This window comes from Metarhizium album (genome assembly GCF_000804445.1).
Source record: "Metarhizium album ARSEF 1941 chromosome Unknown scaffold_5, whole genome shotgun sequence".
Classification (NCBI taxonomy): domain Eukaryota; kingdom Fungi; phylum Ascomycota; class Sordariomycetes; order Hypocreales; family Clavicipitaceae; genus Metarhizium; species Metarhizium album.
The window spans coordinates 786699-809829 of record NW_024467579.1 but is presented as its reverse complement, the minus strand read 5'-3'; the positions used below and the strand labels follow the sequence as shown (position 1 = coordinate 809829).

General features: G+C 49.9%; 9 protein-coding genes across 9 annotated transcripts; 5 read left to right on the top strand and 4 right to left on the bottom strand.

Moving 5' to 3' along the window:
• Positions 1-1468: 1468 nt before the first annotated feature.
• MAM_02956 (Adenylate kinase) lies at positions 1469-2494 on the bottom strand (the record flags this gene model as incomplete). The annotated part of the gene is made up of 4 exons (XM_040821755.1): positions 1469-1922; positions 1984-2138; positions 2234-2286; positions 2347-2494. 4 exons carry the CDS (start codon positions 2492-2494, stop codon positions 1469-1471), a joined length of 810 nt encoding a protein of 269 aa, XP_040680324.1.
• Positions 2495-4066: 1572 nt separating this feature from the next.
• On the top strand, positions 4067-5306 carry MAM_02955 (proteasome regulatory subunit 12; the record flags this gene model as incomplete). Its single annotated transcript, XM_040821754.1, has 3 exons — positions 4067-4253; positions 4324-4595; positions 4728-5306. 3 exons carry the CDS (start codon positions 4067-4069, stop codon positions 5304-5306), a joined length of 1038 nt encoding a protein of 345 aa, XP_040680323.1.
• A 1431-nt stretch (positions 5307-6737) lies between these two features.
• MAM_02954 (coproporphyrinogen III oxidase) lies at positions 6738-7664 on the bottom strand (the record flags this gene model as incomplete). The annotated part of the gene is made up of 1 exon (XM_040821753.1): positions 6738-7664. The coding sequence occupies one exon, from the start codon at positions 7662-7664 to the stop codon at positions 6738-6740; it is 927 nt and encodes a 308-aa protein (XP_040680322.1).
• A 1561-nt stretch (positions 7665-9225) lies between these two features.
• On the top strand, positions 9226-9691 carry MAM_02953 (microtubule-associated protein; the record flags this gene model as incomplete). The annotated part of the gene is made up of 2 exons (XM_040821752.1): positions 9226-9315; positions 9455-9691. The coding sequence occupies 2 exons, from the start codon at positions 9226-9228 to the stop codon at positions 9689-9691; spliced, it is 327 nt and encodes a 108-aa protein (XP_040680321.1).
• Positions 9692-11806: 2115 nt separating this feature from the next.
• Positions 11807-13933, top strand: MAM_02952 (uncharacterized protein; the record flags this gene model as incomplete). The annotated part of the gene is made up of 1 exon (XM_040821751.1): positions 11807-13933. The coding sequence occupies one exon, from the start codon at positions 11807-11809 to the stop codon at positions 13931-13933; it is 2127 nt and encodes a 708-aa protein (XP_040680320.1).
• Positions 13934-15148: 1215 nt separating this feature from the next.
• Positions 15149-17719, top strand: MAM_02951 (Tryptophan synthase, beta chain; the record flags this gene model as incomplete). Its single annotated transcript, XM_040821750.1, has 6 exons — positions 15149-15196; positions 15301-15388; positions 15472-15542; positions 15598-15949; positions 16045-16865; positions 16916-17719. 6 exons carry the CDS (start codon positions 15149-15151, stop codon positions 17717-17719), a joined length of 2184 nt encoding a protein of 727 aa, XP_040680319.1.
• A 173-nt stretch (positions 17720-17892) lies between these two features.
• On the bottom strand, positions 17893-18627 carry MAM_02950 (50S ribosomal protein L24; the record flags this gene model as incomplete). The annotated part of the gene is made up of 1 exon (XM_040821749.1): positions 17893-18627. One exon carries the CDS (start codon positions 18625-18627, stop codon positions 17893-17895), a length of 735 nt encoding a protein of 244 aa, XP_040680318.1.
• Positions 18628-19422: 795 nt separating this feature from the next.
• Positions 19423-20602, top strand: MAM_02949 (uncharacterized protein; the record flags this gene model as incomplete). The annotated part of the gene is made up of 2 exons (XM_040821748.1): positions 19423-19566; positions 19718-20602. 2 exons carry the CDS (start codon positions 19423-19425, stop codon positions 20600-20602), a joined length of 1029 nt encoding a protein of 342 aa, XP_040680317.1.
• A 377-nt stretch (positions 20603-20979) lies between these two features.
• MAM_02948 (Aspartate/other aminotransferase) lies at positions 20980-22802 on the bottom strand (the record flags this gene model as incomplete). Its single annotated transcript, XM_040821747.1, has 5 exons — positions 20980-21429; positions 21529-22178; positions 22309-22359; positions 22448-22457; positions 22680-22802. The coding sequence occupies 5 exons, from the start codon at positions 22800-22802 to the stop codon at positions 20980-20982; spliced, it is 1284 nt and encodes a 427-aa protein (XP_040680316.1).
• Positions 22803-23131: the final 329 nt, after the last annotated feature.

The window sequence follows — 23131 nt, the reverse complement described above, 5'->3', positions numbered from 1 at the left end:
TCCCTTGGAGTCTGGATTGCACAGCTCACTGCCCATCTGCGTGATGTTATTTGTGGATCGAGTGGCATACGCTACTTCCACAACATAGCTCATGACGGATCCCTGTCTCGCCTACTCTCCATCTTGCAGATTGATGAGATGGTCTGGCCAGGGATGGGTGCAGAAGTAGTGTTCGAGTTGTACAAGCGAAACCGCGATGGATTAAGCCCAAGCCCAACGAAGCCCGTTGCAACCGGTTGCCACCAAGACAAATGCCTTTGGTATATGTTCCAGCATTTGACATCAGCAAATAAACTTTGTCAAAGCAACATTACTTCAGCAAGTGTTTCTCCAACCACCACACACCCACCCCCCGCAGAGTGCTCTGGGCCATCTCGACTTTTGTCCGCTTGCTCCTGTTTGTCTAGCCCAGGAACGACGGCTCCGGCTTTGCCCAACAACTCCTCGTGTAATCCATCCAAATATTATATTCGTGTGCTATTCGGTGGTAGGGTTCTTCGATCTTCCAATCCTGGCCTAGGCCGCATGGATATGCTGCCGGTCGGGACTTTATTAGACTATCTTGAAGGGTTAGTTGGAACCGGAGGTGGCCTTGTCAAATCCAAATGTGCAAACTGATTCTATTGCGCTAGAGCTTCACATCCTGGTCATTCAAATAATGATGGATTGCCATATTTTCTGCCCCAACGCTCACGACGGTGAGGAGGCCTGCCTTGTCATGCAATGACTACGCACCGTCCTCTCATATCCTCCAAGACCCAGTTGAGCTCACTCAGTGGCATCATATCTTTACCGACTAATCGTCTTCATACCACCTGAAGTCTACTGGTTCTAAACCTAGTCTGGGTGAAGACATGCTCCACCTCGCCTTCGTAAATCTACTGCACATCTGAGTGTCCTTCAAAATTTCATGGATGATGTCAGTATCGTTATTCAAGAATGTTCTCAACCATTCTTCACCGAGAAATCCCGCCAAGTATTGTCCCCGCTGTCACTTGTCGTGTAGATGAGGACGTGGTACCGGGCCCCAAGACTTTGTAGTACGGGCGGCTCAAAACACGTACCCAGGTTGGTAGGTGTCTCTAGTAAAACCAACTGATACCCAAAAATCCATCCATGACAACATCAGAAGCTTAAGCGCTCAATTTCAGAAAGCTACCCGACTATATGACTGGTCAGGGGGCGTATTTGGAGCAGCAACTGAAGCTTGTGAAGTCATGATGCGCAAGGAGAATTAGAATTCCGCTAGCTATGCTATTACTCAATCTACACGGTAAAAGCGGGCGATTGTTGATTCCATTGGCGAATGGCGAATATTATCCAGAAACTTGTGTTTGTGGTTGTTTTGATACATGCAGATTAAATCTAGACCATAAGACTACATAGTATACCTATCTTCTTGAAAGACGGGGGTTGCTGAAACTAGTACTGCTTTTCATTCCGTGAGTGGCAACACTACAGGATGCCTCTAGTTCTTGCCGGAAATTCGACTCAATAAACCGGGTCCATGAATCTTATTTCCTTCCAAGATACCTAGCATGTTCTCCCATACCTGTCCAGGTTGTTGGCTAGCGTCGAGTCCTTTCCATATGCCGGTCTTTTGATAATACTCAACAACAGGGGTCGTCTGCTTATGATATGTGACTAGACGCTTCTTCAATGCATCTGCATTGTCATCACTCCGCTGAACAAGAGGCTCGCCCGTGATATCATCCTTCATGGGCTCCTTTGGGGGATTAAATGTGCTGTGATAGGACCGACCCGAAGCAAGGTGGATCAAGCGACCGGTAATGCGTGCAACGAGCAACGAGTCATCAATCTGCAGCTCGACAGCATGCTGAAGCTTCTGGTTCCGCGCTTGGAGCATGGAGTCAAGACCTTCCGCCTGAGGAACCGTGCGGGGAAATCCATCAAGGATGAAACTGAACGTTTGGTGAGCAAAGACTTGATTCCAGTGCAAACTTAAGGAAACTGCAAGCATACCCTCCTTGACACTCTTTGTTGTTTTCCAGCTCTTCTTTAATCATTCCGATGACAATGTTGTCGCTTACGAGGCCACCCTGATCCATGATCTTCTTTGCCTCTCGACCAAGTGGAGTTTTCTTTGCAACCTGAGAACGCAGCATGTCGCCCGTGGCCTGTGTATAGTGCGAGAACATGGATGGTCAGAAAAAAACAGAATGATGATATAATGGAGTGGGATATTACTTGGGTATGAAGACTAGAGACGTACCAGATGGCAGCAGGAGAATCGTTCCTTAATCTTCAGCGCCTGAGTTCCTTTGCCTGGAAAATCGAGGTTATCCAGCGTCCCGAGTGGTGAAAGGCATCACATAGTGCTCTTACCAGCTCCGGGGGGTCCCATAATGACCATGCGAATCTCTTCGGTGGAGGGAGAGGAGCCCGTTGCGCGCTTCTCCAGCTGCTTGATGCGCGAGTCGAGGTTGCCCATGACCTCGTTTAGCTGCTTCAACTCATCTTCGACAAAACCCATGATCGCAAAAAGGTGGAAGGGTTAGGTTTAAACGCTGCGAAGCCAATTGGTCAATTGGAGCCTTCCAGGTGCGGATAGCATGCGTACCGGGTGGCGAGTTGCATGAATTGAGCTCAACACAGAGGAGAAGGAAGGGAAATTGGAGACGTGAAGAAGCGTTGTCGGCAGAACCAAGGCGCGGGTTATGAAATAGTAAGACCACGGGTCTCTTGTGATTTTGTCGACTACTACTTAAGTAAGTACCAAGGTACTTACTTCTTTGCCTGAGCTCCGTACCACGCTGACGTCCTGATTGGTTTGCCTGGGTCCTGTAGTGCTCCGTAGAACTACGGGTAGTGAGTGATAGTAGTGGTTGCTACTCCGTACTCCGTAGTTCTTTCTCGATACCGAGTGCATGCATGTGCGGAGAGTGACTATCTAGGTACCTTCCAAGTAACTGTCCCTATCCTCGAACTTCTACCCAGCCTAGGTACCTACCTACCTAGGTAAGTAAGTACCTAGGAAGTAGGTAGGTAATAGGCACTTTAAGTAAGTACGAGTCGAGTACAACAGCAACACAGTTTCATTAGGTTAAGTACCTAGGTACGTACGTGCTTGCGTCAATGGATTCTCAAGTCAGGCTTACCGTGCCATTACGTTAAGCACCTACTTAAGTACTTCTCAAATAAAACGTGTGTTTCGCCATGGCCCGTTGATGTGCCCCCCACTATGTTCAAACCCTCAAGAAGGAACTTCCTCTGCAACCATCTCGCTTATAGTGCCGTTCTCTCTACTTTGTATCTTGTCAGATACCTGCATTCTGCCCTTGAAAATATGCCTTATCAAGAACCAAGTTACTTAAGTACTTGGGTAGTTGGCCAAGGTGTATTGCACACCGAACCACCATTGCGCAACTTTTACTTACCAAGTCCGTGGTGTAAGCATCCAATAGCTGCATACCTCATGTAACTCACGACAGTGTCCCCAACACACCCGCGAGGTTATTATACTGAAATGAAACATAACCAAGCTGAAACTAGGTGCCTCCTAGGTACGCCATGCTTGACATCAGGCAAATAAGTTACATCAGTCTACGGAGTAGATCCCATGGTCACCAGTAGAAAGTTGTCTTGATGTACCCAACCTATCTTAGCCCGAGCGTTGTGCCCACGTGACCGCCAGTCCTGACCTCGCCTAGACGCGCTGTAGCCTGCCAGCCACTTTATAATTGTATCCTGCAACTGAAGTCTGTAACTGCAGTGCATCGACTCCCTAACAACAGGCTGACCTCATTCGCCTGGTAATCCAAAGCCTCCAAGCCTCCCAATCTTGTTTCTTCTCACTTTTCATCTCTCCCTTCTGATAACTTTTGCTGAAATTTCGTTGCGTGTCGCCCAGATAGCCACTCACAAAAAGCCTCCTTTCATTCGGGAAGGCAGCTAGCTAGTACGGATTCCAGCAAGGCAGCCGCGCGCACACGTACGCAAGTCAAGGAGTCATCCTTGGGGCCGTTCAACTTTCTCGACAACTTCGATAGTACACCGCCATACGTTGTCTGCAGAACCTGATACCCAGGTTCTGCTGAACAAGAAGATGCCCACCACCACTGCCGAAACTCTATCTCTCGTCACCAGAAACGTTTCCGTTGCCCCTCTTGTGCTACTTTCAGCGGTAGATCACTACAATCGAACGGTTCAGAATAAAACAAAGAGAAGAGTAGTTGGTGTGCTCCTAGGCCAAAATGACGGCAAAAATGCAAGAGTGTCAAACAGCTTTGCCGGTACGTACCACATACAATGTATTATCGGGAATTGGCCGAGTAGCCATATCTGACCAGCACCATGACCCAGTGCCTTTCGAAGAAGACGACACAGACCCTTCAGTCTGGTTTCTGGACCATAACTACGTCGAGTCCATGAACGACATGTTTAAGAAGGTCAATGCCAGAGAGAAGTTGATTGGGTGGTATCACTCTGGCCCGAAGCTACGGGCCTCAGATCTCGAGATCAACGAGCTGTTCAAAAGGTATACTCCTAATCCGTTGCTCGTCATCATAGATGTCCAGCCGAAAGAATCAGGAGTGCCAACCGACGCCTACTTTGCTGTTGAGGAAATCAAAGATGTAAGTAGACCTCCGCAAGAGCCTGTGTACGCGCGTAGGCCTGCACAGTCGACAGGCCTGGCTTTGCGTCCCGTGTCCTGCTCTCATCTGTGCCTTTGCCTCCCCTTTTGTAGGTATTAACACGCGCGCAAGGATGGCACGACGACTTCCAGAACATTTGTCCATACGCCTTCTATAATCGAAGCTGAAGAGGCAGAGGAAATTGGTGTCGAACATTTACTACGAGATATCCGAGACGTCGCCGTTGGCACTCTATCTACACGCGTTACAAACCAGCTTCAGTCGCTTCAGGGCCTTCATTTGCGGTTGAGAGACATTGGCGCATATCTTCAGAAGGTGCTAGATGGTCAACTGCCAGTCAATCATGCAATTCTTGGCAACCTGCAAGATGTCTTCAATCTTCTGCCAAACTTGTCCTCTCCCGAGGTGGATGGGAAATCTCGCGGCGGGGAACTAGCGTATGCTATGAGCACTAAAACCAACGATCAACTCATGGCTATTTACCTGAGCAGCTTGATACGTGCCATCACCGCATTCCATGATCTTATAGAAAATAAGATACAGAACAGACAGCAACAGGATGAGAAGGAGGCTAAGAAAGAAGAAAATGCTATCAAAGATGATAAAAAGGAAAACAGTGTCAGCGGGCATAACGGCGAACCCAAGGGGGGTAGTGACAAACAGAAGGACGGCAAGGACAAAAGGAAATAGCGGGCTTAGATGGCCGGTCATACATAAGCCTCCTCTGTATTTCGGGCTTCTGAGATGTTATTCGGACCTTGCCACCGAGATCTAAGGCTACATGTACCATGCTTATGTACATTTCGTTATTTGTAGATAGACAACGCACGATCAGCCCATTGATATTCTCTTCACCCTGTTTTGTGTGTTCCTTCATCATTTGGGGAAATAACGTGGCTGGCAGGATAATCTCCGTCCTTCTCGGCTGGGATCAAACTGTTGACATGAGAGCTGCCATCTCATAGTCTGAAACAAGATTTCTTGTAGCATTGTCCGCGAATAGATGCCCTGATCTTTCTACGAACCAGCAAGCTAGAAGATGTTTGCAGCGGGGTAAGCAGTCTCCGTTTACAAAGGCAAGACATCGTGGTGCATGCGGCGGCGGCCATTCCGACCCAGAGTCAATACAGCCAAGCTGCCCGTTATTCGAACGTCGGCTGCAGTATTTAGAAATAGCGAAGCTGGTGCATGAGCAATTCCAGGCCGTGAGGTGCACAACACGCGGTTTCGGTATGACTTTTGCCTCAGCCGCGTTCAAACGAAGGGATGTAGAGAGAAGTCGTCCAACAGCATAGACCGACGGCCTGTTTTGGCCAAATTCTGTTGTTTCATCGTTCCGAGCTGTCCGCCGTCGACCAAATCCTTGGTCAGTGTCGTTAACTGGACCTATTTCTCTTCCAACTGAGACATCTGTGGTAAGTTGAAATTTCTCAATCAGCCGCCTATCTATCAAGTCCAAAGCAGGCAAGACGAGATCGGGGAACAAGACATGGAGTGTCAGCATGGCACTGCGAAGTTCCCTTGTCGAAGCCTCTTGCGAAACCTGCTGGGGGGTGTCGTTGGGCTGCTCAAGAGCAACGCGGGACGATTCGGACAATGAAGCCAAGAGTGAAGTTAATATTGTGTTGTGGCCGGGAAGAGGCCCCGGCGTCATCGTGAGACGCTGGTTTCAGCGGCAAAATTCAGCCTAAGCCATTCAAAACGACATGGTAATAAAGTACATAAACAAGAAGAAAGAACAATAGTCCTGTCCGCCAGCGATGTCGTCGCGGCAGTCGAGCAGTGGTTAGTGCCAGAGTGTCCTCGGGAGTCGCGGGCGCAGTGCTAACAGGCGGCTGTGGCCGTGTGGACGCACATGACTGATCACAAACAGTCCTTACATACACCACGCAATATGATGCTCTGTTCGCCGGAATTGGGAGGTGGTCGGAGAGAGCCCATTTATTCCGCTCCGCCCACAAATAACCAAGATATGAACATTTACTTTGACATATGATCTCAAACTTACTTCCTCTTCTAAATCTTATCCAGCTCTACTCAACGTAAAACGGAGCGTTCCTGTTATACATGACGCAGAAACTGCCGGGCCAAACGCCGCCTTGATTTTGTGGGTATCGAAGCTTAAACCCAGTCCTTCGGATATTTCAACACGTCTACGAGACGCTGCTCCCTACTTTTTGGTTCTGGCTCATGCATGTACTTCCAGCTCGCGGTTAGGGGCAGGCTGACGAGTATACTTTCTACCCGCGATCCCGGAGTGTTCAGTCCAAAAGCAGTCCCCCGATCGTGCACAAGATTAAATTCGACGTACTTGCCACGTCGGATTTGCTGCCAATCCTTCTCTTCTGCTGTAAAAGGCATATCCTTACGTTTTTCAAGGATGGGAAGGTATGATGGTATGAATGATTTTAAGCAGTCCTGGATGAAAGCGAAGGTGTTCTCTTGGTCACTTTCCGAGTCATCGAGGTCATCGAAGAATATACCTCCAACACCGCGGCATTCGCCTCGATGCTTGTTATAAAAATACTCGTCGCACCACTTCTTGAAACGTGGATAGTATGTCTTATCGTGGGAATCGCAGGCGGTCTTGAGTGTCTTGTGGAAATGGATGGCATCCTCGTCGAAGAGGTATGCGGGTGTTAGATCACTGCCTCCGCCAAACCACCAAGCTTGGGATGAGCCGTCTGGATTCGCTGTTTCAAAATATCTGTAGTTCAGGTGGACTGTGGGTGCCATGGGATTCTTAGGGTGCAGAACCATGCTCAGGCCGGCGGCAAAGAAGTCTAGCGACTCCATACTCGGATCGAGCATTTTGTGGTTTGCGTGCATCTTCTGTATGGCCGGCTTTGGAAGGGACCCGTACACCACACTAATGTTGACGCCAGCTTTCTCAAATACGATGCCGTCTTGGAGAACACAAGACATGCCGCCGCCGCCATTTTCTCGAGTCCACTCATCTCTGCGAAACTTTTTGCCGTCCACTTTTTCAAGTTCTCTGACGATAATTTCCTGTTGCTCCTTGATAAATTTCTCCATCCGGAGTCTCATGGGGGAGTCCTCGTTAATTGCCGCCTCCCTCTTTTTCAAGGCATCTTTCTCTGCGAGAGTCGTTGCATCGAGCCTCGCTGGGTTCGCTGTTGCCTGCAGGTGAGAGTGATGATGAGCTATTGAGTGCGAAAAATAAGACAACAACAACAATAATCTTGTAACTCACTGATTGGAGCGCCCATGACACTCCGGTTATAAGCGCCAGACCTCCAGCCCAGATTGGAATCCAAACTGGTCGACGAGTTTGGTAGTCGGCAGAAGTGGACGCAACACGTCGGCCTAGCTTGGAAGTGCCATTGCGACAGTGAGCTGGAACAGCCCACGAGCGACGGCGAAGCCCAGAAAGAAGCCGCTGCGTTTGTGAAGTGGATGAGACCATCGTCAAGAAGAAGTCAAGCGGCCTGGAATGGATGATGGAGCCACGGTGCCTTGCAGCTTTCCCAATGGTCCGGCGCCAGGTGTTCTGCAATGATTTCAACGGTGACTGCAAGTTCCTGCAATAGTTACATCGAATATGTACGTGGCAGTTCAGGCAGAATCGGGTGTGTGGTTGGTTGATGTTGTCCTGGAAGGCTGGAACATCGAACGTACGATTCTCTTGCCAAGTCTGCTGTTCCCACCACGGACTCGGCCTTGCCAGCAACCGAGCTCCACCTCTTGTAGCTCAAGTAGGTACTTAGGTACTCCGTACCTGATGTATACTTAAGTACCTAGGTAGTTACTCCGTACAGAGTATGCGTAGAAAGGAGGCGACCGGGCGATCAATTTTCATTCAAATGTTTTGGGCAAAATTCAATCGCTCGGTTGCTCGGCCAGGTGCTCCTGAATACACCGAAAATCCAAATTCTGGTAGCATTTGAATTGAATACATCAACGTCTCTCGCAGGCCTGATTTCCATCCTCTGAGGTTCAGAGACTGCGAACTTACTCGTGCTAACTGGCCATCGCCCAGACATGTTAACCGTGCATGCAGTGTGCATGCACATGGTCAGCCAACGACTGCCATTGAGACTCACACAATCGTTGAACACCGGCAGTTTGTCCAAGCATTTGGCCGAGTCAGCAGCAAAAGCGCAATGCCTCAGTAGCTCGATGTCAGGTAGTCTGATAGAGGCTCTTCAGTATAGTGACTCTAAAAGATGAAAGGATGTACTGTGTCCTCATGATTTTATTATTTGCACTAGGGTTCAATACAAGCTTCCAGCGATTCGGCTGGTGCAGCTTTGAGACCTTCCCAAATTTGGACTAGCCGAGTCACTCCCCGCGCTTTCGGCCTCGTGCCTGTCACTGACCGCATAGCCCGCCACACACTCTCTTTGATTTGGTCATCTTCAACACCCCTCTTTCACCGTGGTCTGCTGCCTCGTCATCACCTGCCTATTGCTTTATGCAACACATCATCTCCTCCCTTCGAGCAACTCTCCTTCTCATCAACACCCTTGGATCCCTTACACCATACATCGAGTTTCGACCTACTTGTCACGTATCTGACCGCAACAGGCGTGCAACCACGGCACTAGCCATCACCAGCACATTCGTGCCGATCCAACATTCAGTCATTATGCGAAGCAAGTTCAAGGACGAACACCCTTTCGAAAAGCGCAAGGCTGAGGCCGAGCGCATTCGCCAGAAATACGCGGATCGCATTCCAGTAAGCGTCATACGTTAAATCAGGGATCAACTCGACACTCACCTGCGACGACCCTCTTTCCTGACTTACCGCTGGCAAAATGAATGCATCTCACCGGCGCTATGAAGTTGACAAAAGGCTGACTTTGGTCCTCGTCTAGGTCATATGCGAAAAGGTGGAGAAGAGCGACATCGCCACCATCGACAAGAAGAAATATCTTGTGCCATCAGATTTGACAGTCGGGCAGTTCGTGTATGTCATTCGCAAGAGAATCAAGCTGTCGCCAGAGAAGGCAATCTTTATCTTCGTCGATGAGGTGCTACCGCCAACTGCAGCTCTTATGAGCAGCATTTATGAGGAGCACAAGGATGAAGACGGGTATGCGCCCCAGTGCTAAAGCCAACACTTCCACATCTTTGGCGCCGTGGTCTAACCAGTGATTTGCAGATTCCTATACATCACCTATTCGGGCGAGAACACTTTTGGCACCGCGTAAAAGACCAAGTGTGCCCCACGACCCTTTTGTTAGATGGTGAGGAAGGGCGTTCCGGTCTTCCACGGTTGAATTTTTTTGTTTGATTTGACCCCCGGACTCAGTTAGATTATTTGTCCCTGCAGCTGCCTACTTCTCGAAAGGGACATGCTTGAAATTTGTGGGACGCTCCTTGCAGCCTGCGTTCAAGATTTGGATGCGAGTGAAGTAGGTCGCAGGAAACCGAGTGTTTAGAATGGATTTCTGAGAAACGAACATAAGCCGCCGCAGTCCATACCGCTCCCCGCGGCCGTTTCGGTTGGAAAACCATTGGTCCGAGCTGGTCCTAATGTCACCAAGTCTGAATATCTCCTAACTTTCAGAGCTCGCAACTGGAGTTGTGCCGAGTCCCTAGCTGCAGTTCTGCTAGTAAGGCTATGCGGCACTACAGCGGGCTTTTTTACTTGATTTAGCTTTGGAGTAATTTGAAGTAACCATGATTATTTTCGCGCACCTGACGTGACTTTGATACTGATCTAGAACTTCCATGGCAATGAGAGCAGCCGCCGAATGGGCCAACACGATCTTTGAGAGATTTTCAAGACGAGTGGACACGGCAACGAGGTGACGTGAGCTGCCATGCGAAAAATGCGCCACCGACGTGTCCGTGGACGTTGCGACCATGAAATCGAGTAAAATAGAGCTAGGTGAGTGGTGGCTTCCTACGGAGTAGGCGTCTAATGAAACCAGTCGACCAGAACTTGGGCGTCACGGGTTCCCCACTGCAGATGCCTGGACTTCAACTGGCGGCGCTCTGCAGATGTTGCCACGAACCAGTGGCAGCAGGTCAACGGTAGTCTAGACTGGTTGGTCACGGGCCATGGCAGCTGGTCGCAACAGATGCGGCCTTCTGCGCCTGGTTGGCTTTCAATGTTGCAAGCGAAGCGGACCAGACCAGAGAGACCTCGACGAAGTTGCTGGGCCTGTTCAGTGCTGCTTGGATGCATCAAAGCGTTGCTCTTTTATGCTTGAATGCCCTTCTTTGTTCTCAGTCACTGCGTCTTTATGCACATAGGCACTTGCGCCCATGCTATTGTCGGTTCAATGTTCTTCGACCTTGGTATTGTACAAATGGAGCACAACAATAGGATTTGACAAGTTCGTTGACTGCCCATGTTGCTGGACAATGCCACACAGCGCGACACGTTTCAAATCGAGCAACAGGCGAGGACCTCTGGACGAGGCCCCGCCTAGGCCAATATCCGGGTAGCCTTTTCTATTTCTCAACGTTGGCGCTCATGTCTGTTTGAGAAATAACCCCGTCACCCACCGAAATGTGACCTCACTGGACCATCTTCATCAACGCACAGCGGTTAACGGCAGCACGGCCCCACTGTAAGCGCTGGGCCGCAAATACTACTACTACCTGTCAGGTAACTTACTGCGTGCGCATGTAGTAACGTACCAAGTCCTCCCAAGCGGCCAAAGTATACGGAGCACCAGTGTAAGAGCGTTTGGTTTGAAAGGCGAATCAACCTACCAAATTACTCAGTGGGCACAGCCATATTAGAGGAGTCAGGTAGGTAGTTGTGTGAATTCGTCGATGGCTTATTGTCCTCGTTTTCCTCTTTACCTCTCTTTCGTTTGCATGCGTAGATTCTTCTCACTTCTTTGTGCCTAGGTACTTTACGTTCTTGCACGATGAACATGACGGAGTGAGTACACGAACTGATTATTGGCACATTTCTCTTTCTTTTCATTTTTTATGACCTCGGATGCACTTCATTGTTTTCTTCAACTGTCCGTCGTTGGATTTTCCTTGCTGTTCATCAACTGTCTTCCTTTCAAAGCTCATCGTACATTTTGCCCGACTCTACTTTCACTTGCATCGTCCCTTACAACCGGACGCATCACACGGGAACCATCGCAGAGCTCCGTCCGCACATATTCTCGGTCTTCCCACTTCTTCTAGCTACTGAGGAATCACACTTTCTTCTGTTTTCTTCAAAAGCAACTCGAACCAATACGGATGGGGCCAGGATGTTGTTCCCTGAGAACCAGAGTTCCACAGCCAACTACCCCAATGTGCCAAGCTCTCTTCATGCCCACTCCGTCGAACTGTCAGAGACACAAAAAGCGGCCAGCTCGCCAAGCCGCACAACGAAATCTACAACACCGTATTTGGGCCTCAGCTCTCGGCTCTCCCAAATATGGCTTAATCGTTGGACAATTCTTTTGCTCTTGGTTCTGGTCCGGATCATTCTCCTACTTGCTCAACTGACTGACAATGTCGAAGATGCAAAGGCCAAGGCCCTGGCTGCCTGTACCAAGGTAGAAGATGTAGGAAGCGCGATGGCATCCATGCCTCATTACTTCTCCGCCGGTGTCAATCGCCTTGCTGCGTCCAGCATTGAAAAGGCCGTGCATGCCATGGTCAAGGTGCTGGATTTGATAATACAAGGTGTCGAGGCAATCATAGTATGGTACATCAACTTTCTTACTGCAACTTATGTCTGTCTCATCACGGCTCTGGTTCATGCTAGCTTGGAAGTTGTCGCGTCTGTGACCAAAGACGCCACAGCAGCTTTCAACAAGGTTATCGACGGAGCCACAGGCGAGATTCAAGAAATAGCCGGCGGATTACAGAAAGCAGTTGGCAAGATAAAGGATGGAATTCAAAATTCCATTTTCAGCAAGTTCAACATCAATCTACCCTCCATTGATTTCACCAAACCAGTCGAGAAGTTGAAGGGGTTCCATCTCGACTCAACACAATTCGTCACAGATGTGCAGAAACTGAATAAGGACCTGCCAGATTTCGAGGGAGTACAGAATCTGACCAAACGGGCAATCTCCATACCATTCAACTTTGTCCGAGAAGCACTGAACAAGAGCCTTAGCAATTACAAGTTCAATGAGACCATATTCCCCTTGGCGAAGAAAGAGCAACTTAAATTCTGCTCCAACAACGACAAACTGAACGGCTTTTTCGACAAGTTATTTGAACTTATTCATAAAGCCAGAGTCTTGTTCGTCATTGTATTATCCTCGCTTGCTGTCGCGGCCATGGCACCCATGGCTTGGATGGAGATCCGGCGGTGGCGGCGACAAGAAAAGGCAGCCAGACTCATAGAAAAGAATAGGCTGAATGATGAGTGGGATGCCATGGATGTTTCCTACATAGCATCAAGACCAACTACGGCTCTCCTTGGCATCAAAATGACGTCTAAAATGAGCCGCAGGCGCAGGGTTCTCACCAGATGGTGTCTTGCGTACGCTACGTCCGGACCAGCAATCTTTGTCCTGTCGCTTGCTATTGCTGGACTCTTCTCATGCGCCTGTCAATTTCTCATCCTGAAAGCAGTTCAGAAGGAGGTCCCAGAGCTGACAAAGGAAATTGGAGAATTTGCAGATGAGGTCGTGGCAAAGATTAACAACATCTCAGCAAATTGGGCGAATGATGCGAACGGAGTTGTCAAAGGGCTCAATGATGACATAAACAACGACGTTCTGAAATACGTGACGAATGCCACCGGCGCTGTCAATAACACGATAAATGTCTTTCTTGGTGGTTTGAATAAGGGCCTCGAGACGGTCTTCAATGGAACAATTCTTCTCAAACCTATTCAATCGGTCCTGCATTGTGTTATTGGTATCAAGATTGAGGCCGTGCAAAAGGGATTGACCTGGGTCCACGATCATGCTCGCGTTGACTTCCCATTATTTGACAACAACACGTTCAGCCTTGGTGCTCAGAAGAGCCTGGGTGGAGACTCGGGCCTTCAAAGTTTCCTTGCCTCGCCGTCCTCGGTAACCACCAATGAGGTGTCAGGGGCTGTTAACAGGGTCACAAACTGGCTCTTGAAAGGCATAACCAAGGAGGCTTTGATATCCGCCGGTATCCTCCTTGTTTATATCATAGTCGTGTTGATCGGACTGATCCGAGCTCTGGCTGGTATGGTCTTTGGTGGCCGAGATTCCGAATCCGATGACTTCCGGCACGCTGGGAAAGATAATGACGAATATGAACCGCATACAGGTTTCTCGGGCTCATCTGGATGCTACAATGGTCGTGGCGAGAAAATGGAAGATGCACATGGTGGGCATTCCGATGCGTACCAGCAACAACACTCATTCAACAACTATGACTCAAAGCATCGTTACTGAACAGCGTACTCCCTCCGAGGAGCATCACAGAGTCCATAAATGTACTGTACAATAGATCAAGGAAAACATATGTTAGACTTAGATGAGGGATTTCCACGTACTTTAATTTTCCAGCTCTTGGCACTGCATCGTCAATTTGTGCCGAATCGAGAATCAACGGGACACCAGGAAGGCCGCTGGTGTTGGGTTGCAGAACATGATGAACAAGACCCTGATGCCAACGAAATGTTGACCTAGGGGTAGGCAAAGGGGGAGGTATGCCGGGCTTATATTCTTCCTCACCAGTCCCTGTGACTGCTGAAACACTATATTGGAAGTTTTTCGTGTAAACAAGTTGTGCTTGTCATATACTAGTTATTAGGTTTATTTAAGGCTCATGACTGGACTTTTTAAATGAACCCCTCTAGGGACATGAGAGGTGTGAGCCACATTTTTACATCGACTATTTGCTCACATTAAAGCGGCAAAGCGGGAAGCTGTAGCCAGGCCTGAGCTTGCTTGCCAACGTGCCATTCAATCACTCTACGTCGGCCACCGATTCAATCATGCTTTGCCTAATTACTACTACGGTATACGGAATCAGGTGAGAAATCTGATTCATTGCACCTCAGTAAACTGATGCTAAATAAAAACCGCCGATCCCGTTGGACGGATCTCACATTGGGACCCAGGCTAGCTTTCCCCTTTAGGCAAGTCCGGAAATGTGGACCCCAAGCTGCAGGTGCAGATATGCAAATGCGGGATCTCGCATGTTGGAGGGAAGCAACTAATGACTGACTGCTAGACCTGCTAGGCGGCTCAGCCTAGGGAAGACAAACATGGGCCGACGGTAAACTTTTCCTTTGCATCAAGTATCATCAGCAGAGTTTGGAGTACAATAAGCAGGAATACAGGACTTGAAGACGTTCGATTCATACGTAATCAGGTACCTTGGTGGGCGGCGGCGGGCATGCCTCATACTCCGTACCAATAGGGCAATTCTGCCAGGCATCAATTTAATGCATGTAGTATGTGCATGTGCATGCATTAACCAACCAGGTTCTGTGGGGCCGCTTCTGGCAGCACCAGACTTGACGTGAACATGCAACTTTTCCCCCAAGTCCCCACTTGAACATAAAAGCTGCCAACGCCCACCAGCTGTCGGGATTCCATCTATCTCCCCTTGATTCTTGACGAAATTGTCATAGCATCTTTGATCGCGCATTCAATTCCGTCATGGATGTCATTAAGCAAACGTTCCAGCGCTGCAAGGCACAAAACAAGGTCAGATCCCTTCCCCTCATCGCGGGGCCATGGCGCCGGTACCGGGCCGGAGTCATGACTTCTCGCCTGCCCATCTTTCTATTGACACAACTCTGATAAAACAGGCCGCGCTTGTGACGTATGTCACAGCAGGCTTCCCTCGACCTGAGGACACCCCCGATATCTTGTTGTCCATGGAAAAAGGCGGCTCTAGTACGTAAACCAGCCAAACAGCCTTGCCCCGCGTTGCGTAATCGATTGAACTCTGACATTTGTTGCGCCGCCCTCGTCCTTAGATATTATCGAGCTTGGTGTTCCTTTTACAGACCCAATCGCAGACGGTCCGACTATTCAGACCGCCAATACAGTGCATTCCCCCAAGCATCGACGCCATTACAGGCACCCATGGCTAACCTGGTTAGGTTGCCCTTGAGCACGGCGTCACTATCGAGACAACACTTTCCATGATAAAGAATGCCCGTGGACGAGGTTTGCAGGCGCCGGTGCTTCTGATGGGATACTACAACCCGCTGTTGCGGTATGGCGAAGAACGTCTGTTGAGGGACTGCCAAGAAGCTGGCGTCAATGGCTTTCTTGTCGTCGATCTACCGCCGGAAGAGGCCGTCTCCTTCAGAAAACTTTGCACCAAGGGGAGGTCAGTCACATTTCCCAAATTTGCGAGTTTAGTCTTCTTACGAACAACGTCATATGCCTTCATGCTTTTCGCAGTCCCGTCCATGATGGCTAACTTGGAATCGCGCTTGACAGCCTATCGTACGTTCCGCTTATTGCACCTGCAACATCTGATGCAAGGATGAAGATTCTATGTCAGCTGGCTGACTCTTTCATCTATGTTGTATCACGGCAAGGCGTCACTGGAGCCTCAGGATCGCTGAGCGCCAATTTGCCTGCTCTCCTCGAACGTGTCAAGAAATACAGTGGGAATAAACCTGCCGCTGTTGGCTTCGGCGTTAGCACACGTGATCATTTCCTTAGCGTCGCCAACATTGCTGACGGAGTTGTTGTTGGAAGTCAGATTATTACCACCCTGCAGAGAGCTGCTCCCGGCCACGGCCCAAAGGACGTCGAGCAGTACTGCGCGGACCTGTGCGGAAGAGATGCTCTGCCACAAGACGATGCAACTCGAGAGGTTGGAGTCGTCGAAGCTGTCAGTGGCGCCAAGGGTCCTAGTGGAAGTACTGTGACAGTCAACGCTGTTGTAACCGACCAAGATCGACTTACGGCTGAGCAAGACAGCATTTTAATTTCGCAACTTGCTGCTCTCCATGGCAAGATTCCCGACAAATTTGGCGAGTTCGGGGGTCAATACGTTCCCGAGAGTTTGATGGATTGCCTTTCCCAGCTAGAGGAGGGATTTAACAAGATCAAGGATGATACTGCATTCTGGGAGGAGTACAGATCCTACTACGACTACATGGGGCGACCGTCACGGCTTCATCTGGCTGAGAGACTAACCGAGCATGCGGGGGGTGCCAATATCTGGCTCAAGAGGGAGGATCTCAACCACACTGGCAGCCACAAGATCAACAACGCCCTAGGTCAATTGCTGCTCGCAAGGCGCTTAGGCAAGACCAAAATTATCGCAGAGACCGGAGCTGGTCAACATGGTGTTGCGACAGCAACAGTTTGTGCCAAGTTTGGCATGGAGTGCACGGTATACATGGGCGCAGTAAGTTTTCTGACTCGGGGTGTCGAATCTTTGACTTACGGACATATTAGGAAGATGTCCGTCGCCAAGCTCTGAATGTATTTCGCATGCGATTGCTGGGCGCAAAGGTGGTTGCTGTAGAAGCTGGTAGCAAGACTCTTCGGGATGCGGTGAACGAAGCCCTCCGAGCATGGGTCATCGAACTTGATACCACGCACTACATCATAGGCTCTGCAATTGGGCCACACCCATTCCCAACCATCGTCAGAACTTTCCAATCCGTGATTGGTAAGGAAACCAAGAAGCAAATGATGGAGAAGCGACAAAAGCTGCCCGACGCAGTGGTGGCCTGTGTAGGAGGTGGCAGCAATGCTGTCGGCATGTTTTATCCCTTTTCAAACGATCCCACTGTCAAGCTGATTGGGGTTGAAGCTGGCGGTGATGGTATAGACACGGAAAGACACAGCGCCACTCTGACCGGAGGATCCAAGGGTGTCCTTCACGGAGTACGTACGTACGTCCTTCAAGACAAGAATGGCCAGATTTCCGAGACCCATTCTGTATCGGCCGGCCTCGACTATCCAGGAGTTGGTCCTGAACTCAGCTCTTGGAAGGATAATGAGAGGGCCAAGTTTATTGCAGCCACAGATGCACAAGCCTTCCAGGCTTTCCGGCTGCTGAGCCAATTGGAGGGAATCATCCCAGCTCTTGAGTCAGCCCATGGAATTTATGGTGCCATCGAATTAGCCAAGACTATGAAGAAGGATGAAGATCTCGTCATTTGCCTCAGCGGCCGTGGCGACAAGGACGTGCAAAGTGTTGCCGAGGAGCTTCCGAGACTTGGACCGCAGATTGGCTGGGACTTGCGATTTTAAAAAAGCTAAATATACCCGACATCAATTTTCTTGTGTTGAGGCAAAAGTAATAACAGTAAATAAAGGGCGTATTTTTTGTGTGTGAGATGTCTTCCTTAGAAAGTGATGGCTCGTATGTAGTACATAAAGGCGTGTGATTCAAATACAAGGAATCGAATTACATGATTTGAAGCTCATACTATTTGCCTCCCGCTCGGAGCAGGCGACCCATCAAAATCTTCAGAACCACTGAGTAATTTTTGCTCCTCTTCGTCAGACAACTCCTCCACACCTTCAAAATTAGCCAAGCTGTCATCTCCCAGAACGAAGGTGTCTACTATGGAAGCTTGCATCTCCTTCAGAGTGGCCCGACTTCGCATGTTCAGCGGACCAGGAGTGGCATAATCCAGAGCAAAATGAATTATATCGTCTCGGGACTCGATTTCCCTCGGTTCTAGCCCCAGTTCAATTCTCTGCTCATTTAAGCGTTGTTGAACGGCCAGGGTCTGCATGAGAATCCAGCGTAGATTCCAGCCGCCTGGCCCAAGCTCCTTGATCCGGGCAGGCTTGCTCTTCAGGAGGTAGTTCTCGATGCCCCCTTCCCTGCGAATAGTCTTCAGTACACGCAGTGTTAGACGCGTCTTAACACGAGCACCCAAGGAGGGCGAGAAGAAAGTCTTGGCGTGAATGTTCGGTCGCCAAAATCGGCGCGACTTGTTGTTGTGCTTTTCTGCAACATTGTTACCAAAGCGAATTCGAGCGTTGCCGTAAAGACCGCGGTTAGATTGTTTGTACACACGGCGCTCCCCATATGGGTAGGGAGGGATCAAATTTGAGGGCAGGCGATGAGGTTTGATGGTTTTTGTCTGTTGAAACGCCGTCGCTGAGAAATGCTTTGGCGAAGATGCACAGTTGTTGTAGCTGCCCATTTGTTGGGGAATCAACGAGCTGGTTGTGCGGCAGGGACGAGAAGAAGCTGGGGAAGTAGACGAGGATAATGCTGACTGACATCTTGAAGACAGGAGAGCCGCGAGTCGCCGAACGGGTCTGATGGTAGTTGCGGGCATTGTGAGGCGGGGATAGAGATTAGAGGGCCGGGAGTGTCGCAGCTACAAATAGAGGCCGCAATTCCGAGGCTCTTTTACCTATGATCGAGGCATTGGGGCTGAGCCGGGTGGAATTTCAAGGTCAAACTACCTCTGGCTGCCGATACCAGGCAAAATTCGAGTAACTCTAGCAGTTCGTCGTTGGAGCCGGACAAGTATTAGTCCGTCCTTCCGGGAAGCTCAGGCATCAGGTGACTGCGTGGAGCTTTGGCGAGCAGCTAGAGCCCCGAGATCTGTGCCCCACTTTTGCCAAGCTCTTGTCGATCGTCACCGTGGGACGACGGGCTTCTTCGTGATTGCACCCCTTGAGTCCTATCTGATGGAAGCCAGCCCCCAAGATTTACATTGTATCATCCTCGAGAGTGGCCTTGTTGACGTGAGGGTACCGTAGAAATCACGGAACCACTCTCTTATCGTTGTTTGTTTCGCATCAGTTAACTTCCCCCCACCAGTCTACTGCATTATCATCCACTCCTGCCAGCATCGTATCATCAGCAGAGCAATAGGGGCAACGTAAAAGCGACAAGGATAAACGATTTGTCATAATCCGCCATGCGGAATCAACGCCTGGGCTAAACCTCGAAAATTTGGACTGATTGTCGTGATCCGTCCTTCGCGATGCTTCCCCCAGTGGATGAACAAGTCCTGCGAGAAAACCCCGAATTTGCGAAGCTATATTCGATACTGAAAAATGACATCCTCAACCCGGACGGATCTACCAAGAATGACCCTGACGCCAACGAGCGTAAAGCCGTTAGCCAGGTGAGCTTATCCGACGACACCTCCGTGGCGCGTTCACACTATGACCTCGACCTACTCCAGCTGTCAAAAACACGCATATTGAGCCATGGGAAGGAAACCGGCCAATCCGAGCGTGGGCTAATTGACAATAAATGCTGCCGACTTATAACAGGAATTGAATAAAATACGTCGCCGTTGCGCTAAGCAATACCTACTGCAGCAAGCTATCGCGTCTGCATCGCCTCCAGATGACAGCATATCAGCAGACAAAGCAGCAGAAACCAGAGTCGAAACGCCGCCCCTGGCAGAGCCGTCTACTCTGCTTACAGACCTTCTCCTTATTCTGCCATCGCTTGTAGACAGCGACGAGCTTGTCGATAGTGATGCTGCAGCGTTGGTCCTTTCGAGTCCACCATTCTCAGAATTCGAGTCTCTACTGCCTCAACTCGGTGCTATTATTTCCGCCAATCTTCATGCCTCGGCACTAGGCCTGGTACGGATTACGCATCCACACAAAAACCCATCTTACCTCCACCGCCATATCCCTTTTCTTGCGGCCGATCATGCGGCACTTCGGGACAAGCTGTCCGAGGCGCAGCTCAGCCTCATGTCTAACAGGGTACAGGCATTGGCCTCGTTGACAGAGCTCATCAGCTCCTGCACGCAATTTCTCACAATAGCCATTCAGACGTTAGAGTCGAAACACGGAGTCGCCGCCAGAAGCCTTGAGCTGCGGGCCCTCGACGTATCCCTGGAAGCACAGAGCATGGAACTTGACGCAACAGCAGAGTCTACCAAGCTTAGCAAAGAAATTTACTCACCCGAAGCCGTCACGGCGCTGAGACACTATTTATCTCACCTAAAAGACGCCCAAGTTCGCGCGGCCGAGCGAGTTCGCGGCTTGCAGGCGGAACTGGGAGAGTATGGCGTTGGAGTGAGCAAAGATGGGTCCAAGGAGAAGACAATGAAGGAATTGGCAAGAGAATATCGTGAGATGCAAATACAAGTGGAGGACGTAAAGAGAGACCTCGAAAGACTAAACAATGAGTCAAAATGACATGAATCGTGCGTGACCGACGGGAGACTCCTTTTCTGCTAAAGGCTTGTGTAATTCAGGAATATAAAGTTAATCATTCGATTTAACTTGCTGAGCTTGCTGTCTCATCTATATCTCCACTACAATAACATTTGCAAGCCACCTTCATGACCAATACAGGACGTTATATCGGATTTCAAAAAGAAAAGACACCTGATACAACGACTATGCCCTAGTCCAACGAGTGGGCTTGCACGCTGACAAAGACTTTATCCTCGCTCATCATCATCCTTTTTAAACGCCCGAGATGAAATCCGGCGCAGAGTAGGGGCCAGTAGCGAAGTATATAAAAGGGTTGGGGAATTACATGGCAAATGATGGGATTTGAACAGGTAAGCTTAGCCCTTGACGTTGTAGATGGCTTCGGCGAGTCGACCAACGTTGTCAGAGGTGATGCCAGCTACGGAAATGCGACCATCCTTGGTGGCGTAGACGGAGAACTCTTTGGCAAGCTTATCCATCTCCTCAGCAGTCATGCCAGTGTACGCGAACATGCCTATCTGGCTGGTAATGTGAGACCAGTCATGCTTAGAACCCAGCTTCTCCAGGTTTTCCTTGAGAAGAGCACGCATGGTGATGATGCGATCTGCCATGCCCTTGACCTCGCTGAGCCACTGCTTGTACAGTTTGGGGCTGCTGAGGATCTCAGTAGCGATACGGGCACCATGAATTGGGGGGTTGGAGTACAAGGGGCGGATGAGAATTTTCAGCTGAGAGTCGACACGCTTCTTCTCGGTGGCGTCGGCACAGACGAGGGAGAAGGCTCCGACACGCTCGCCATAGAGACCCTGCGATACCCAAGGGAATACGGAATTAGCTCAAGAGTCAGGGCAACACAAGGGCAGATGCAGGGTCGGCAACTGAATGGCGTGAGGAGCGGCACGTACCATGTTCTTGGCGAAGGATTGGCACAAAGCAATCTGATGGCCCTGTTCAACGAAATAGCGGACAGCGAAGGCATCTTTGTCAGTGTCACCGCTGGCGAAGCCCTGATAAGCCATATCAAAAAAGGCGAAATGAGCTTGCGCCTTCACAACGTCCGAAATTTGCTTCCACTGCTCTGGAGTAGGGTCGACACCTGTAGGATTGTGGGCGCAGGCGTGGAAGAGGAAGATGCTGCCCTTAGGAGCTGCCTTGATATCAGCAACCATGCCCTCAAAGTCGAGACCGATGGTATCCTTGTTGTAGTAGCGGTACTGCTGAACTTGGAGGCCAGAGTCGCTGAAGACGGCCTTGTGATTGGCCCACGAGGGTGTCGGGATGTAGATCTTCTTGTCGCCAGGGAAGAATCGCTGGAGGAAGGCGGCGCCGATGCGCAAAGCACCAGTGCCAGAAATGGACTGGGTAACAGCAACGCGATCCAGAACAGGTGAATTGGCACCATAGGCCAGCTTAGCGGCCAGGGCAGGGAATTCGGCAACGCCAGTGATGCCAGCGTATTCCTTGTTCAACTTGGCGTTGATGACCTTCTGTTCGGCTTCGCGAACGGAGGGCAAGACGTAGGGTTTGCCCTGATCATCTCGATATGCGCCAACGCCTGTACGCCGATGGCAGGGGTTGTTATTATATTTGCGCCAAGAAGGAGAGGAGATATCGCATGGCAATCATTCCATTGTCATTTTATGCCGGGATCGGATCGGATGACCAAGTACAGAGCCAAGACATACCCAGGTTGATTTTCTTGTCGGATTTGTCGGCCTTGAAAGCTTCCGTGATTCCTGAATTGCAGAAAAAGAAGGAAGACGATTAGAACGACCATGATGATCGACTGCTAGAAAAAGGCCACAGGCCGGAACAGTGACTCACCGAGAATCGCCTGAACGAATAAACAAGAGAAGACCTGTCAGCGACACTACCTTGTCCTACGGCGCACATTGTCATCTGAACGCAGACATTGACCACAACTTACATCCTGTAAAGAGGTGGCATTAGTACAAAAAAGAGAAACAGCAAATAACAACAAGAAGCCAGCATTTAATTGGGACGGAAGCAAAGCACTGCGCTGCGCTGTCACGGCTAATAATAACTGGAAACTTACAGGAGGACCTTGAGGGACGGCTGACCAAGTGGACGCGGCGCGGACGGCGGCAAAGTTGGCAAAGGCAGAGGCAGGTCGGCGGGTAGCTTGCCTGGAGACAAGTCGAAGACTCGAGAGCATCATTGTGTCGTGCAGAGGTGTCAATGGGTGACGGAGGGAGAGAGGCGTTTGTCGAAAGGCTCAGTTTCGAAGTTGAAGTGCAAAGGCCGAGTTGGTGTGGGAGCTCTGAGGGAGTCTACATAACTACTTGTAGCGAAGGAGGTCCAGGTCAAATAATCTGACGGTAGCTCCACTTCTCAGCAAGCAACCTCGTCGACCCTAACCCTAGCTAGTAATTTGTGGTGGAGCTGCCCTCGGAATTCCTTGGGAAAGTGGGGCCACCCTCGGATTTGCACCTGCTCCTGCTCACACCTCACCTCATGCTATCTACAACCGAGTCTTGATATGTACAT